The sequence below is a fragment of the Hyla sarda genome, chromosome 1, assembly GCF_029499605.1.
Source record: "Hyla sarda isolate aHylSar1 chromosome 1, aHylSar1.hap1, whole genome shotgun sequence".
Classification (NCBI taxonomy): Eukaryota; Metazoa; Chordata; class Amphibia; order Anura; family Hylidae; genus Hyla; species Hyla sarda.
In genome coordinates, this window is record NC_079189.1 from 369,983,505 (window position 1) to 369,999,794 (window position 16,290).

At 39.2% G+C, this 16,290-nt stretch overlaps 1 protein-coding gene across 1 annotated transcript in view; it reads right to left on the reverse strand.

The window, feature by feature from the left end:
• Positions 1 to 16,290, reverse strand: part of TRPM6 (transient receptor potential cation channel subfamily M member 6) — a 225,216-nt gene that overhangs the window by 49,318 nt on the left and 159,608 nt on the right. Inside the window, exons 28-33 of the mRNA XM_056523253.1 lie at positions 13,475 to 13,604; positions 10,081 to 10,178; positions 9,573 to 9,613; positions 7,398 to 7,423; positions 2,359 to 2,409; positions 701 to 766 (exon numbers count right to left, since the gene is read on the reverse strand). Of these exons, the coding sequence (XP_056379228.1) occupies positions 701 to 766; positions 2,359 to 2,409; positions 7,398 to 7,423; positions 9,573 to 9,613; positions 10,081 to 10,178; positions 13,475 to 13,604 (412 nt within the window). The remainder of the gene's footprint in view (positions 1 to 700; positions 767 to 2,358; positions 2,410 to 7,397; positions 7,424 to 9,572; positions 9,614 to 10,080; positions 10,179 to 13,474; positions 13,605 to 16,290) is intronic.

Genomic DNA, 16,290 nt, shown 5'->3' on the forward strand with positions numbered 1-16,290 from the left:
ATTGCTACTGCTCTTCTGTGTGCAATGGAGGCGGGGAGCCCGCTTACCGAGCTTCCCTGCCTCCTCTCTATGCCACACAATGAAAAATATTTATACGAATATTCAATTATTTTGACTCTCATGTCCTAGTGCCGTGAGAGCCTGTGGAAACGTGAGCACTCTGCGCTCTCCGTTGCTTTTGGTATTTGCCAAAGATTGAAATATGTACTAGAGGATTGACTAAGCACCTTTATGCTAATGAATTTATATATATATATATATATATATATATATATATATATATATATATATAAAGCATATATATATATATATATATATATATATATATATATATATTTAGGGATATAAAATAAATAAATATAGTTTTATTGATTAAAAAAAAATATTAAGTCTTGATCTATAAAATAAGAAAATTTTACTTGAAAAGGTATTGCTTACAAATGAAAACTTTAAATGTTCACATATAAATAAATAATATACCATAAAATAAATAAAAAGGGGTTGGTGGAAAGATAATCTCCAATTGAATTATCTATTTATTAATTTATTTTACATCTTAAGACAGATAAACAATCCAAATCACAAAAAGATTAGAGGTAAAAAAAAATCACAGCTTTTTTTTTAAGTAAAATGACATCTCTGATCTGGTCAATAAAACACAGGCACAAACAATGTGGTATGTTGAAAAATTAGAGCTCACCAAAGAGATGCACTGGGGTAAATGGTATTGTCTGTGCAAGTCTCATCAAGTTATTTCTTTCCACCGCTGAAACAAAAAAATGGAAATGTACTTTTTACATTTAAAGGGTAGCTCCCACCATCACTTTTTCTTTTTTCTGTCCCTGCCTATTACCCATCTATCCCTAACCCCCTCCCTGCCTTTAATTTTTTTTTTGCATATTAAAAATGCCTTTTTGTCTGCCTGGTAGTGTGCTCACTACCAGGCAGACTTGTCCAGCAGGCACGACGTCACTGATGCCTGCTGGGGCCGACACTTCCGCCCGTAGTTCACCTATACAGGGCGCCTCCAGCTGTTTCCCCACTGCAACTCCCAGCTTGCCCTGACATCTATTGGCTGTCAGGGCATGCTGGGAGTTGTAGTGGGGAAACAACTGGAGGCACCCTGTATGGGTGAACAGCAGATCTGTGATGGCCGTACATACCGCTCCCCGCCGCGCACCCCGCAACCCCCCAGGCCCCGTTGAGCCGCTCAACTCACTCCCCCTCCCCCTTAGTTCACCCATTAAGTGTATCCCCTCCCTGCCGCGCAGCCCGCAACCCCCCCAGCCCCGCCGCTCCGCTCAACCCACTCCCCCTCCCCACCCCCCTTAGTTCACCTATTCAGTGTCCCTCCAGCTGTTTCCCCACTACAACTCCTAGATTGCCCGGACATCTATTGGCTGTCAGGGCATGCTGGGAGTTGTAGTGGGGAAACTGGAGGCATACTGTATAGGTGAACACGCAACCCCCCCCCCCCCCCCCCCGGCATAATACTTTACCTTGTCCCCGGGAGCCTGCGCGCATCCACTTCCTTCAAAGCGCTCGCTCCCGCCTGTTTGATTGACAGGTGGGAGCGAGCACCACAGTGACTGAATTTCGAATCATTGCCAGGCTTCAATGAGTCGAAATTCTGTAGTGACATCACTGCTGAATGCATTCGGCCACTAGGAGGGCGACCCCTAGTGGCCGAATTTAAAAGTGATTTTAAACTGGTTTAAAATCCCTTTTTTTAATTAAAGTATATTATAGATATGTTGTAGTGCTTAAGTACTACAACATATCAATTTTTTTATTTCATGGCAGTGTCCATTTAAAGAATCAACAATACTTTTTGTGCTGTTTGCATTGCATTGCATATCACATATACATAGTATTGGTATTAATATTAATGTATCACCTCTACCAAAGTTTAAGATTAAAACAAAACAAAATAAAAATTGAATGTCAGTGGTAGACATATACTTAATAAAGTTAGATTTTGTATTGATTCCTTCCACCTAGACGGCCAGTTTCATACTAGAATAATACAAATTTTGGGACCTTATTATGGCCACCAGTACCAGCCCAACTGCAGGATTTCTTACCCGAATTGACAGCTGTTAGTTCAGGTCATGAAACCCGCAGTCAGGCTAGGACTTGCATCTGCACAAAAACTGTTCAATCCCCTTCTGGCACCATCTATTATAGAATTTTGACACATTTTACTTGGTAAATCTCCCCCTAGTCTCTAGGTTGAGGTTTCTATTTAACTGGCCAAAAGTGGGGACAAATTGGGCTTGGCATACATATGTTTTCTAAGGGCTACAAGGAGATTTAACAACTTCATTTTAGCTACATGACTTTTCCCCTTTGACTTACCTGAGTAATGATTGTTTAAGTCTTGAGAGGCTTTTAAAGAAGCCGACATTTCTGCAATAAAATGGATGAAAGTCATTGTAATGGACTCATAATTTACGTATTGATTTTCAGTAATAATTCCCCAGTGCTGTTGAAACCAGCAAATGAATATCTAATACTTCCAGGACTAAGAGAGCATTCAGATCAGCTCTTCCACATCAATTTTAGCATCTCTCTCATTCCATTACCTCGATAACATTGCCAACAGAGCACGATTATTAGCGCCCCTTCATATAATGATGTCACCTTAGTATTTTCATTTAGTTATTATACATGAAAAATATATTAAATGACATAATATGGACCTTTCTGTAATCCTGGAAATGTCTGTATCATTCTTATATTGTTTTTGTAGCAATGAACCAGTTCATATTTTAAAAAATATTAAACATATAAAAACAACAGAAAACTATTCAAACAGAAGAGTTTAAGGGTCTCTGTCCCCTCATCCTCTCAGCCTAAGACTAAGCTACACAATATAATGAAGAGGACTTTTAAGACTTATGAGTTTGTCAGCTTACAGCAGGGGGGTGCAAGTGAGAAGGAACATAGAAATTCAAGATTTGGAATAAGTGTTGTTCAATCTATTTACTGATTGCTGTCATTTAAGGGGGTTCCCTTTAATCTCTTAAGGACGCAGGGTTTTTCCGTTTTTGCATTTTCATTTTTTCCTCATCACCTTCTAAAAATCATAACGCTTTTAATTTTGCACCTAAAATTCCATAATATGGCTTATTTTTTGCATCACCAATTCTACTTTGCAGTGACATTAGTCATTTTACCCCAAAAAATCCACAGCGAAGTGGAAAAAAATTAATTGAAGAAAAAATGCCATTTTGTAACTTTGGGGGCGTCTGTTTCTACGCAGTGCATTTTTTGGTAAAAATGACATCTTATCTTTATTCTGTTACACCCTACTTATATAGGTTTGATTTTGTCGTACTTCTAAAAATAATCATAACTATATGCAGGAAAAATTATACATTTAAAATTGTCATCTTCTGACCCCTATAACTTTTTTATTTTTCCACGTACAGGCCAGTATGAGGGCTCATTTTTATCGGTACCATTTTTATATTGATCAGACTTTTTGATCGCTTTTTTTCATTATTATTTATTTTTTCATGATATAAAAAGTGACCAAAAATATGCTATTTTGGACTTTGGAATTTATTTGCGCATACGCCATTGACCAGAAGTGAAAAGGAGAGAAAGCACCGATCCTCTCAGCGTGTGCAAGTGATCATCCGAGAATGCCAACCTGGAAAAGCATACAAAGTCCAAAATGGATATAGCTGGGGACTCAAGCTTGTAGATGGAGTGAGACTTTATTTGCTATCAAATGTGCACAGGGGGTGGAGACCTGTACAGTTAGGCCACGCCCCCTACCTTTGAGAGGAATTTAGACAAGGGAGCTAAATTAAGGGTGCATTCACACGCTTTTAGTTTTTGCAGGTTTTCCGCTGCATATTTGAAAGTGGGCAGGCTCTTCTCGGCTGTCCGCAGCAGATTTTCCACGGAGGAATTTACGCTGTGGAAAATCCGCCGCAGTCCCTACTGACTTCAACGGATTCTCACTTTCAAATACGCAGCGGAAAACCCGCAAAAATAAAAAGCGTGTGAACGCACACTAAAAGTGTAATAAAAATAAATAAATAAAGGTGCTAGACACATAAAAAATAGATGTACATGGTCAGGATTAGGTACTGAGTGATATACTTAAAAAAAAAATTCTGTTGGATCTGACGGATACGCTTTAACCCCTTAAGGACTGAGCCCATTAGGGCCTTAAGGACTCGTTTTTTCCTCCTTGCCTTCTAAAAATCATAACTCTTTTATATTTTCATCCACAGACTAGTATGAGGGCTTGTTTTTTGCGCAACCAGTTGTCCTTTGAAATGATCTCATTCATTTTACCATGAAAATGGCACAATCAAAAAAAATACTATTTGTGTGAGGAAATTTATAAGAAAACCGCAATTTAGCAAATTTTCCGTATATGCGGCGGTATGAGGGCTCATTTTTTGCACCGTGATCTGTAATTTTTTTTGATACCACATTTACATATATAAAACTTTTAATACATTTTTTATCAAATTTTTTTATTTTTTAAATTGGGACTTTTTGGACTTTTTTGTTTTTACGTTCATGCCGTTCACCATATGGGATAATTAACATTATATTTTAATAGTTCGGATATTTACGCATGCGGCGATACCAAATATGTTTATAAAAAAAAAATTTTACACTTTTTGGGGGCAAAATGGGAAAAAAACGACAATTTACATTTTTATTGGGGAAGGGGATTTTTCAATTTTTTTTTTACTTTCATTTTTTACTTTTATTATTACACTTTAATAGTCCCCATAGGGGAGACGGACGGAGGCAGGTGAGGGGACCTCCATCCGCCATTACAGATGATCGGATCGCCGCGGCAGTGCTGCAGGCAATCCGAACGTCCACATTTAGTGCCGCACTTCTGCAGATACCTTGATCTGTATTGATCATGGCATCTGAGGGGTTAATGGTGGACATCCACATGATCACAGATGTCCGCCATTACTGGAAGATCCCTGGCTGCTCTCAGCAGCCGGGACCTGCCGTGCATGACCCGAGCATTGCTCCAGTGCTCGCGGTTATGTATAGGACGTAAATGTACATCCAGGTGCGTTAAGTACCAGCTCACCAGGACGTACATTTACGACCTGCGTTGTTAAGGGGTTAAAGATGTCTCCCTTCTTGTAGTCTCCTACATAGTCTTTGTGCTGTATTTCTTCTGTGACTTTAATGTGTCCGCGCACAATTTTAACAACTACTGCACATAGCAAAAGTCCCTGAGGGACATGTAGCACCATACAGTGTATCCAAATAGCACCACAGTAATGCAATAAATCATTAATACTCACTAAACTGTTTTTACTTCTAGTTGACTTTTTTTATGCACTTTATTGTAAAACTGACATGTTTTCTTTATTCTGTGCGTCAATGTGATTAAAATGATACCAATGTTTACATGATTTTCTATTACTGTCCTACTTTAAAAAAAAAAATCAAACTTGCACTGTAGTAGAGTAGGCTCCAACACCATGGTTGGAGCCATCCTGTTAAAGAAGTGGACATCCTAAAAGGCAGGGGCAGTGATCTAAGTGAGCTCTGAGATGCACCATTCCCTGCCCAACGGGACAAGTTTTAAAATACTGGAGTACCCTTTTAAAGTGGTACTCCACCCCTAGACATCTCATCCAAAGGATAGGGGATAAGATATCTAATCACGAGGGTCCTGCCGCTGGGAACCCTGCGATCTCTCCTTCAGCCCCCCTGTTGTCTGGTGCACAAAGTGTGCTACTGGAGCCGGAGGATCGTGAAGTCACATCTCTGCCCCCTCGTGATGTCATGCCCCACACCCTCAATGCAAGTCTATAGGAGGGGGTATGACAGCCGCTAAGCCCTCTCCCATAAACTTGCATTGAGGGGGGCGGGGCCATGACGTCACAATCCTCCAGCCCCTGCATGGCAAGTCATTAGTCACGGAGCGAAGCTTGCTCCATGCACCAGATGACAGGGGGTGCTGCAGGAGAGATTGTGGGGGTTCCCAGCGGCAGAACCCCTATAATCAGACATCTTATCCCCTTTCTTTTGGATAGGGGATAAGAGATCTAGGGGCGAAGTACCCCTTTAATGGTTCTAAACTTGCTATTGACCATGCACTGGGTGCCTGTTGACATGATTGTTGGGTGCCCTTTGCATGGCAGAGTTTCTGTACACTGATATCAGAGGCTCAAAACCGGTATAGTAAAAAAAATCTAAAGTTTAAATGCCCTAAATGTCTTTTATTGCATTGACATATTGGCCCTGATTTACTAACTTGATTCCGACTCTTTTTATCAGGTTATGCGGCACAATTTGTGTTGCGGGTTCTCTGCGACACTTTGTGCGACACATTTTACTGGTAAAAACCCGAGGGTTTTCTAATTACTCAGAGTATTTTTTTTTACCCTCGACTAAAGGGGCTTGGTTTGCATAATAAGGGACGCCTTCCTGACATTTTCTTGAAAACTTGACAGAAAAACTGTGAAATACTGAACTTGAAAACCCGACTGCCTTGAGGTGTGGGGAATCTGTTAAAAAGTGTTGGTTTTTGGAAAATCCTGTTATTTTGTCCCCTTAGAAGCTTTTTATATAAAATTTTTTATTTTATTTAAATTTTTTGGAATTTCTCATTATTTTTTTTTTATCTTGGCTTTGTTAACCCATTAAAGAGGTATTCCGGGCAAAAACATCTTATCACCTATCGAAAGGATAGGGGATAAGATGTCTGATCGCGGGGGGCCCACCGCTGGGACCCCCACAATCTCCCTGCAGCAGACCGCATTCTATGCGTAGCTGCGTCTGCAGTTTCGGAAACCACTGGGCTTCCAAGACGGGGGACGTGATGTTACGCCACGCCCCTCCATTTATTTCTATGGGAGGGGGCGTAGCGGTCGCAACGCCCCCTCCCATAGACATGAATGGAGGGGGTATGCCGTCAAGTCCCCGTCTCGGAAGCCCCGCGGTTTCAGAAACTGCAGACGCAGCTACGTATAGAATGCGGGCTGCTGCAGGGAGATGGCGGGGGTCCCAGCGGCGGGCCCCCCCGCGATCAGACATCTTATCCCCTATCCTTTCGATAGGGGATAAGATATTTTTGCCCAGAATACCCCTTTAATGACCATGAATGTAAAGTTACATCCTGGTGCAGAGTTACTTTGCTTCATTTATTTACTTTTATTTTTCCTGTGCAACAGAATTAAATATCATGCGACAGTATTTTCCCAACATGTGCGAAACGGTGATAAATAGGTGTGAGAAAAAATGGTCAGGGAAAAAAAAACACTCTGAAAATAACCAGACACTCTTAGTAAATCTGGGCCATTATGTAGGTAAATACAAACAAAAAAATTACATCAAAAAGGAAGGAAACACGAATTCTTAGATCAAGCAAATGTTTAATGTTTACTCACTTTTACTTGAATCTGAACTTCTAAATCTACAGTAAAAACAGAAAGGTCAATTTTAATGTGCAGCACAATAAATACCAATAGTTATCATATAATAGTTAATATATACCAAGAAATCTAAATATTACAATTAAAAGTTTACATGTCATTTAAAAAAAAAAAAATCCTGGCACTTACCAAAACTTTACAACATGTCACAGAGACAGGTCAAAAGTCCTAATTGTTTTTGGTCTGAGTGTGTTTAGACACCCGCAGATCATTACAACAAGCTGGGAGAAGTGCACACTTAAAGGGTTACTGAACTTATTTGACAATTAACCCCTATCATCAGGAAACCTATCCTATCCAACCGCTGGGACCCCCCACGATCTCCTGTATGGGGCCAGGACTACTTACCCGTCCTCAGCACACTCTGGCTCCAACCTTCCTGGACGAGCCCAAGTGACAGCCTGCTCAGCCAATCATTGGCTGAGGTGGGACATTGATGTAGCCGGTGATTGGCTGAGCGGGCCATCACCTGTGCTTGTCAAGGAAGTATATTATCCTGCTGAATAGTGTAATGGGGGAGATTTATCAAAACCTGTCCAGAGGAAAATTTGCAGAATTGCCCATAGAAACCAGATTGCTTCTTTCAGTTTTTGAAAAGGCCTCTAAAAAAAGAAAGAATCAATCTGATTGGTTGCTATGGGCAACTCAGCAATTTTTCCTCTGGACTGGTTTTGATTTATCTCCCCCTATGATTTTAAGCCTGTAACTAAACAGAAGCTCAATCTTACATCTTAGATTTGCCTTTGGATTACGTGAATGTAAAGTATGTAATAGGTAACTGTCAATAAAATAAGCAAATATGGTTTGAAGAGTTAAACTGAAGGAAAGACGTGACAAATAAAATTTAGGAATATAAAAAAACACAACATTCCTAGATGTAAAAATGATATACCTCACCATATGAAATGCCCGCTAGGTGTTTGTCAGTTTATGAAAACTCACGACTCATGTCATTACAAGATTCTATTTCAGGAACAGTTTTCTTCCCATAAACAAGGAATAAGCAACCAAGAAGCGCCTGAAGCCACCTTCAGGGTGTAGAAACTAAGGTCCTACGAATATGGTCTAGAGTCAACTTAGACAACATTGTGTAGATCCTAGCACTCTGCACTAGAATATTTGTCACTCTTAAAATCCCACATATGTTACAATGGTTTGTACATGCCATTTAGAAAGTCCTCTGATGAGCATAAGGAAGACATCAACAATTCTCTGAAGGTCTGTTCTTTCTTTTGATATATGAATTGGAGAAATCAGCCCTTGTATACCTGACCTGAATGAACACAGTTGACAAAACAGTACTACATTTTCTTGCCCAAAGTTTACTAGAAAGGAGAAAAATAATGATTCTATATATGTTGTTGACAACTTAAAGGGGTACTCCGCCCTAGACATCTTATCCCCTATCCAAAGGATAGGGGATAAGATGTATGATCATGGGGGTCCTGCTGATGGGGACCCCTGCAATCTCTCCTGCAGCCCCCCGAGTCATCACTGCATGGAGCTAAGTTTGCCCATGCGTGATGACTCAAGAAACAGGGGCCGGAGTATCGTGACATCACGGCTCTGCCCCCTCGTGACATCACATCCTGCCCCCTCAATGCAAGTCTATGGGAGGGGGCGTGACGTCCGTCACGCGGGACCTCCGTAATCAGACATCTTATCCCCTATCCTTTGGATAGGAGATAAGATGTCTAGGGCAGAGTACCTCTTTAACCTTTAAATGGTCCCTTTTTCTCTACCATCTACAGTTTATAAAGGCTACAAAAAAATCAATCGGCAAGTATATGTTAGGGGATGATTCATTTAATTAAGTCTTCTTTTATGTCACCTCTAAATTACACCTGCACTTTGTCTTATCACTTCCCTACATAACATCCCACTTTCTACTGTACTTTGTGCTATTTGCAGTCTTTTTACATAATCTCACAATCGATCTCCTGCACACTAAGCAATAAATGAATGTATAAGATGCTTCATACATTGTCAAAGCTGCAGTGTGTAGGTGAGTCTTAATAACGTCTTCAAGTGGGTAATGTAAACACAGTATTGTAGAAAATGAGCATGTGGTAAACCTTTCGTACAATGCAAGAATAAGGTCACTCATTTGGTCTGGATTACTGTACTTACAACGAACTCCTTTTCAGCTGAGCTGTGCTATTGTGAAGCTCCTACAGAAAGAGCATAAGTTGTTATTTAGGCTGAGGAGAAAATTCAGTATTTACCATTATAAAGCCCCTTGCGTTTTGTCCAGACAAATTATATTATGCAATAAACATTTGCAAATTATTATTGAAGGTGCATAGAAAGTAACATTAAGTCAACATGAAAAAGATTCATCAACAAATCAGTTCCTTTGTGTTCTCTATGCTTTTTACTCCATTAAACACACATCTAATTGTAAGGTTTTTCTCACTGACCCATCAGAATAAGCTATTTCAATACACTCAGAATATACAATTCACAATAAACAGGGCTCCAAATTCCCTGCATAGGCCATAGTTTTGTCCAAAATCCAAGGTTTTTGACAGCAATTCATTCTGAAGATTAGTGAAATCACTAGGGACAATATTTACATAATCACTACTCCAAAAGTTGTAAAACTATCATTTTCAAGCATTACCTAGTCTGCACTTACCTCTCGGGAATGTCTCAAGTATTCATTTGTCTGTAATAGATTTCTTCCAATTTCTTGAGCCTTAAGTTGCTGCCGTACATAAGTCGTGTGCTCTAAACCTGATAAAAAAAAATTAAAAAGAACTGTCTTTTTGTCTACAGTCACGTGTGCATATGAGAAACATAGAGTGTATTGTAGCCTTAATCTAACAACACGGAAATGGTTTGTAAAAAAAACTAATATTAATATATACTGTATGTATATATATATATATATATATATATATATATATATACACATATATATATATATATATATATATATATATATATAAATTAGAATACAATGTTTCAATGGGTATTGTTGTTTCCTGCAGCTTACCTTTGTTTGATATTCTATGTGATTTCTAACATGTCTGCAAATCACTAACATTACCATAAGTGACTCCTTACCCCCCCCCCCATAAAACCACTCCTTTAGAGCTGTTTTATGGAGTTGCAAAGCCAGTGCATCAGAAACCCCTTCTTCCTACATGCCATCTAAAGTAGTGCAGTTTATAAATCATCCCCCGGCACAGTGTTAGCCTGTTCAGTGCTTAGGGTAACCCTTTCTTTGTTGTCCTGCTGTTTCTTTCATGTCTGTTCACATAACACCTTACAAAAGTGCATCAGTAACACTTTTTCCATCCCCATGCCATCTGGAATATATTTTGTACTGTGATATGATTGGCTTGAAAAGTAAGGTAGTAAGTAACTATGTATGTACCACTGGCTCAGATCTGGTCCAGCTACCTGAAATAGAGGGAATAAGAAATAGCTTCGGACCATTAAGGGGGATCTTAGGGGCTATATAACAGGAAAATAATTTTTAATCTAACAAAACCATGGAGGCTTAAAATAAATAAATAACTGAAATGATAGTTGCTCTTTAACTTAAGACTTATAGGCAGCAACTTAAGACTATTAGGCGGCAGAGATTTTATTAATAAAAACTATAGATACCAGGGATAATATAATGTATGCTTAAGTCACTAGCCATGTCATTTTTAACCAGCTTAACCTCAAGAAACCACTAGATGAAAAGAGTATTATTACTGGATCTACTGAGTGTACCTGTTGTTAGCAAAAAATTTTGATATATTATAGATAATACTATTATATGTATATCTGTAATATACATTGGTTTAAAAAAATGTAGATTTGGGGTGAAAAAATGCTGTCCCTGCAGCTGTTGCCTTTGTGTCTCTGCGAAGAGACCAAATACAGGAAGTGCCCTGCTTGTCTGCTCCCACTTTCTATATTTGGACTCCTCACAGAGACACACAAGTTATAGCTGCAGGGACTAAAATATACACATTTTTTAACCAATGTATATTACAAATATACATATAGACTCTCATTTACTATTGCAAACCCGACAAGCTTTTTAGGGTTGTGCGCCAGTAATTCTGTCTGCGCCAGAATTTGTGCCAGAATTGAAAAAAACACGACTGACTCTCCATTTTACTGAGAAAACCTTAAAAGGGGGCGTGGCCATCTGGAATGGGAGGGGGGGTGAAGCGGTGTGTTCCTGACGTTTTCAAGAAAACCCAACATGTTTACTAAGATTTCCACAGAAAATGTGGTGGATTTCAGCTGAGGAAAACCCTACAGATCAGAACATGTGTAAAAAAAGCAAAATGTAGGGAAAGTGGAAAATGTAGGGAAACATTAGTAAATACCGTGGAAAATAAATTGTAGGGAATTAAAACCCACAAAGAAACCTACACAACACTCTTAGTAAATCAGGGCCATAATATTATTTTCTACATTTTATTAAAAGTTTTTGCTGACACTTTAACATGTACATTGTATAGACTTAAGAAGAATAAACATTTATATGTTAATTAATGCTAAAAAAATTATGCTGAATCCACTTCCCATTGACAAAAAAGGCATTGCAATATATACATTTTTGTGCTGTATACAATAGCATAGTTGAATATACTTCTGTATATAGCAAAATTAAATGTAATAAAACAGAAAGAGAGAAAGTCATCACAAAATGCAGTGTGATTTGTGCCTAATATTGTCCAGGAGTTGGTTATATCTACTTCAGTTATAGTAAAGTCAATATAGCTTAAAAGGGTTGTATGAGATTAGAAAAACATCTGCATTTTCCACAAACAGCACCACTCTTTTCCATTGGTGGTGTGTTAGGTATTACAGTTCAGTCCCATTCATTTCAATGGAGCATAGCTGCAATATGAGGCAGCGCTCATGGAGAAGAGGGATGCTGTTTCTTAAATAAAAAAATAAAAAAAAGGATCAATGTTTTTCTAATCTCATGTAACCTCCATAACTGGAATACTGTCACAAATAGCATGATTATACCCAGCAATTTTGCCTTCCTCTGTCTCATAGGTATTTAGGGCAGGTGCTATGCAGCTGTTTCAGTTGATCCATTGCTCTGCATAGGCTAACTTAACTGTCTGCCCTGGATTATTTAGAATTTTCTGATTGGTTAGCCTCTCTTGATAGATCCCTGGTTTGCGCAGGTCTGTGCATATTACAGAATGTGCTAGGTAGTCTTTGGTTCTTGACCCTAGTTTATCTGGTATTTTTTGCTTCTTGTTTGTGGTATCTTGGTTTTTGTATTTAAAAGTTGTTTCAATCTTGTTTAGTTTGTTTTTCTGCAAGTTTCAGCATTTTAGGTTTTGTTCAGCTTTTGAGTCTTAGAGCCTTCTTGTTGTTTTTTGAAAAGTCCAGGGACATTAGAGGGACAATGAGGTTAGTTGACTGGTAACTGGTTAGAATCCAGGGGATAGGTCTAGGAAATGATTAGGGATAGTTAGTTAAGGCCAGTCCTGTTTTGTAATGTGCTTATTTCCGGACCGCCACCATTATTACTGTTTTTTGTAACATCATTCATTCCATTATCTTGAATTTCAGACATCCACTGGTGATTTGCTTTTCTTGTTCTTGTTACCTTCCAGTATTTATTGTTTGGCATGTTTTTATTGTAACTTCCGGCTTGTCATCCTATCTGATTCCACTATAAGTCTTGGGGTTATCTGAGTACCGGTAAGCCCAGTTCTGCCATCTAGTCACCAGCTGTATTCATCACAGGCTGGGCTCATGGACAATATTGGTGCCTTTGCTGGAAGACCTTTAAATACAAACTTATTTTTCCTAGTGGTGACTGGTTAGTTCAGTCAAGATGAAGATTGTGTTATCAATGTACTATGTGTGTTTCACTCCACTTTAAAGTCCAAATACTTTAATCTTGTTATTTTGAAAAATCTGTGCTTGTATAAGGACAGCAAGTACCAGTAAGAGACCCTCCTATCTTTGTTACAGTCGATACTTACTTGGGGAGATTAATGTATATTAGGAAGGAGATCATATTGTTTTGTCAGCAGCAGGTGGGCACTTACTTAGTTGATTAAAACTGGATACTGATAGCCTGTTCCTTCTATGTTCCTCTTCGTCATTCTCCATGATGCAGCATTCTGCTGGTTCTGAGCTCATCTGGGTGCTCTGAGAGCAACAATCAACAGTAATCACCTGCAAGGGGGAACAGGCATAAATAAGGTCAGACATGGGATATATCCCCTTACATTTTATCTTCCATTAACATCAGGTCAGTTTAAACCTGAAGACAATGTCACTCCAGCTTGGCAAATGCAAATATGATGAAACTATCTATTTCTGCAATGTACAGATTACAAAATGGGTTTCCTAATCCCGCAGATAGTCTAACATACACTATCAACATTCACTTAGGTAATAGGAACAGAAAGTCAAGCATAACAAGTGTGCAGTGTAATATTTCTCGGTCACTAGATTTTGTAAATGTTTTCTTCATTTAAAACAGATGGCAAAGCAGAAATCTAAAGACCATTAAATATCACAACCTAGAATTTCTCTTTTCACAGAGTTTCAAGTCATTTTTAACAGCACCCCCATCTTCCTTAAATCAGACTTCCCACTATTGAAACATGTAACATAAAGTAAAAAAATAAAATAAGCAGATGATGCTCTTGTCCATTAACTAAAAATACTACAGAATAGAGTTATAGAAGAGCTATTGCCAAAGAGCTTCAGAAAGGAGTATTAAGGAGTAAAAGTGACATAATTGCTGTAAGCTACTTCTAAGGCGACCGGCCTGATATTTCCTCTATAGGCCCAAGCAAGTGACTCCCTCTCTCCATGACAGCTGGATACCCTAAGAAGGCATACAGAGAATGGAGGATTTTATTCATCTTATTCTATTTTATCAATCTTTCTATTATAGTTTTTCTTGGTGTTGGTTCCATTTCTGATTTTAGCTAAATACAATATACTGACTAATATACTTACCAAAATAGTGTGTGTGAACCCAGCCTTAATCCCTTAAGGACCAAGCCAATTTTATTTTTTTGCAATGGGATTCTGCTGCACCTTGCACACAGCGGAATTTCTGCGGAAGATCTGGTGTATGCCAAAAGAATAAACATTTCCATTTTTTCGGCAGAATCTGCTCGGAAATGCATTGTAGTTTATAGAGATTGGTCCTAGCACCAGCATGTTCCAACTGGTGCCCACTATTTGTGGAATGTCCGTCCTTATTTAATGCCGTCTAATCATGGCCTTAAAGGAGAACTCCAGAATATAAAAATTGTCCCCCATACTGCCGGTAGTAAAAAAAATAAAGATGTATATACCTTCCTCCTCTCCCCCAGGGCCTCCGGTATCCGGCTCAGGTCTCTGCCGAGATCCTCTTCCTGGTTGCCGGTGGTCGGCGAGTCATATTGCACTTAGCCAGTCACCGGCCGCAGTGAAGTCCCAGCTTGGCCGGCGATAAGCTGAGCGGCAGTGTGACGTTTTCAGCCCCGGCAGCAGGTGCTGGTGTAGTGAACAATTTTGTGTCCTGAAGCGTTCTCACACTGCTGCTCAGCCTATCGCCGGCCGAGTCGGGACTTCACTGCGGCCGGTGATTGGCTGTGCGCAGTATGACTCACCGGCCACCAGCAACCAGGAAGAGGATTGCGGCGGAGACCGGAGGTATGTACATCTTTATTTTTTTACTGCCGGCAGTATAGTGGACAATTTTTATGGAGTTCTTCTTTAAAGGGATTCTCTTGTTTAGATAAGCTATTTTCATACCATTCAGGGGATTCTGATTTAGGGGTTTATTTTGCTCAGGAAGACTTGTTTTGTCCTGTATTACACTGGAAACCACTTAAGGGGTTGTCATGCATAAAATAAATATATGTGTCTAGGCTGTGCAAAAAAAAAAAAAAAAACTTTTTTACTCATCTGCACTGATCCACCATCTTGTCTGTCTCATGGTGTCTGGTCCCAGTTGCTTTCCTTTCAACACAGAGTAAAATTCCCCTCAGCCAATAACTGACTGTAGCAATGACAAGTCTTTGTCAGTCACTGGCTGAGCAAATGCTTCTATATGTGGAAAGGAAAACAGGAAGCACTGCTTAGCCAGGACACTGGTTTTTCATTTTTGGCCCCAGCCTGGACACATGCAAAGGACAGAAACGTATAAGTAAATGTAAACATTTTGGGAAATAAATTAAAATGTTGTTCAGTCTGGATGTTGACCCAGCCTTTAAGTGATATAAATAAAAGCAATGTACATCCTAAAACATTTTGCGCTTCTTTGGTGCCTCTATACCAAAAGCTGTCAATCCGCCAAGTTAAACCTGGTATACAATGTGCCAAAAAATAATGGGTGATGTTTAAAAATAACTTGGAGAGGTAAATCATGCTTTCAGCACAAAATAATGATGAAAAGTGGTGCAAATTTTGTTGCATCATGTGTAAAATTGCCCATGCACACAAATCAAACAAAAAAAAAAAATGATGGACACACTTTCACATATCCCCCTATTGACTTCTATGATGTACTTTAGACAAATTCATTTTTAGCATCCATTCAACATGCATGTTTTTATCATTTTCAATGGGTAAAAATGTGTACATTGAATGTAAAACATAAAATTTACTGTGAACCCAGCATTAGATTCAGTCAATTCTTTAAAGGGAACCTGTCACCTGGTTTTGAGCCACTATACCAACCCTTTATGCAGGGTGTTCGGGGGCCTGCCTGCCTGATTCTGCTAGCTTAATGTATTTAACCTTATACCCAACTGTAGTGAAGCCCCAAGCTTGGACATGCTGTCTGTGTCAGATTGATGAAGCCAGGGGCAAGTACACTTTGCTTTATTACACATGCGTTTAGCGTTCTAAAATGGGG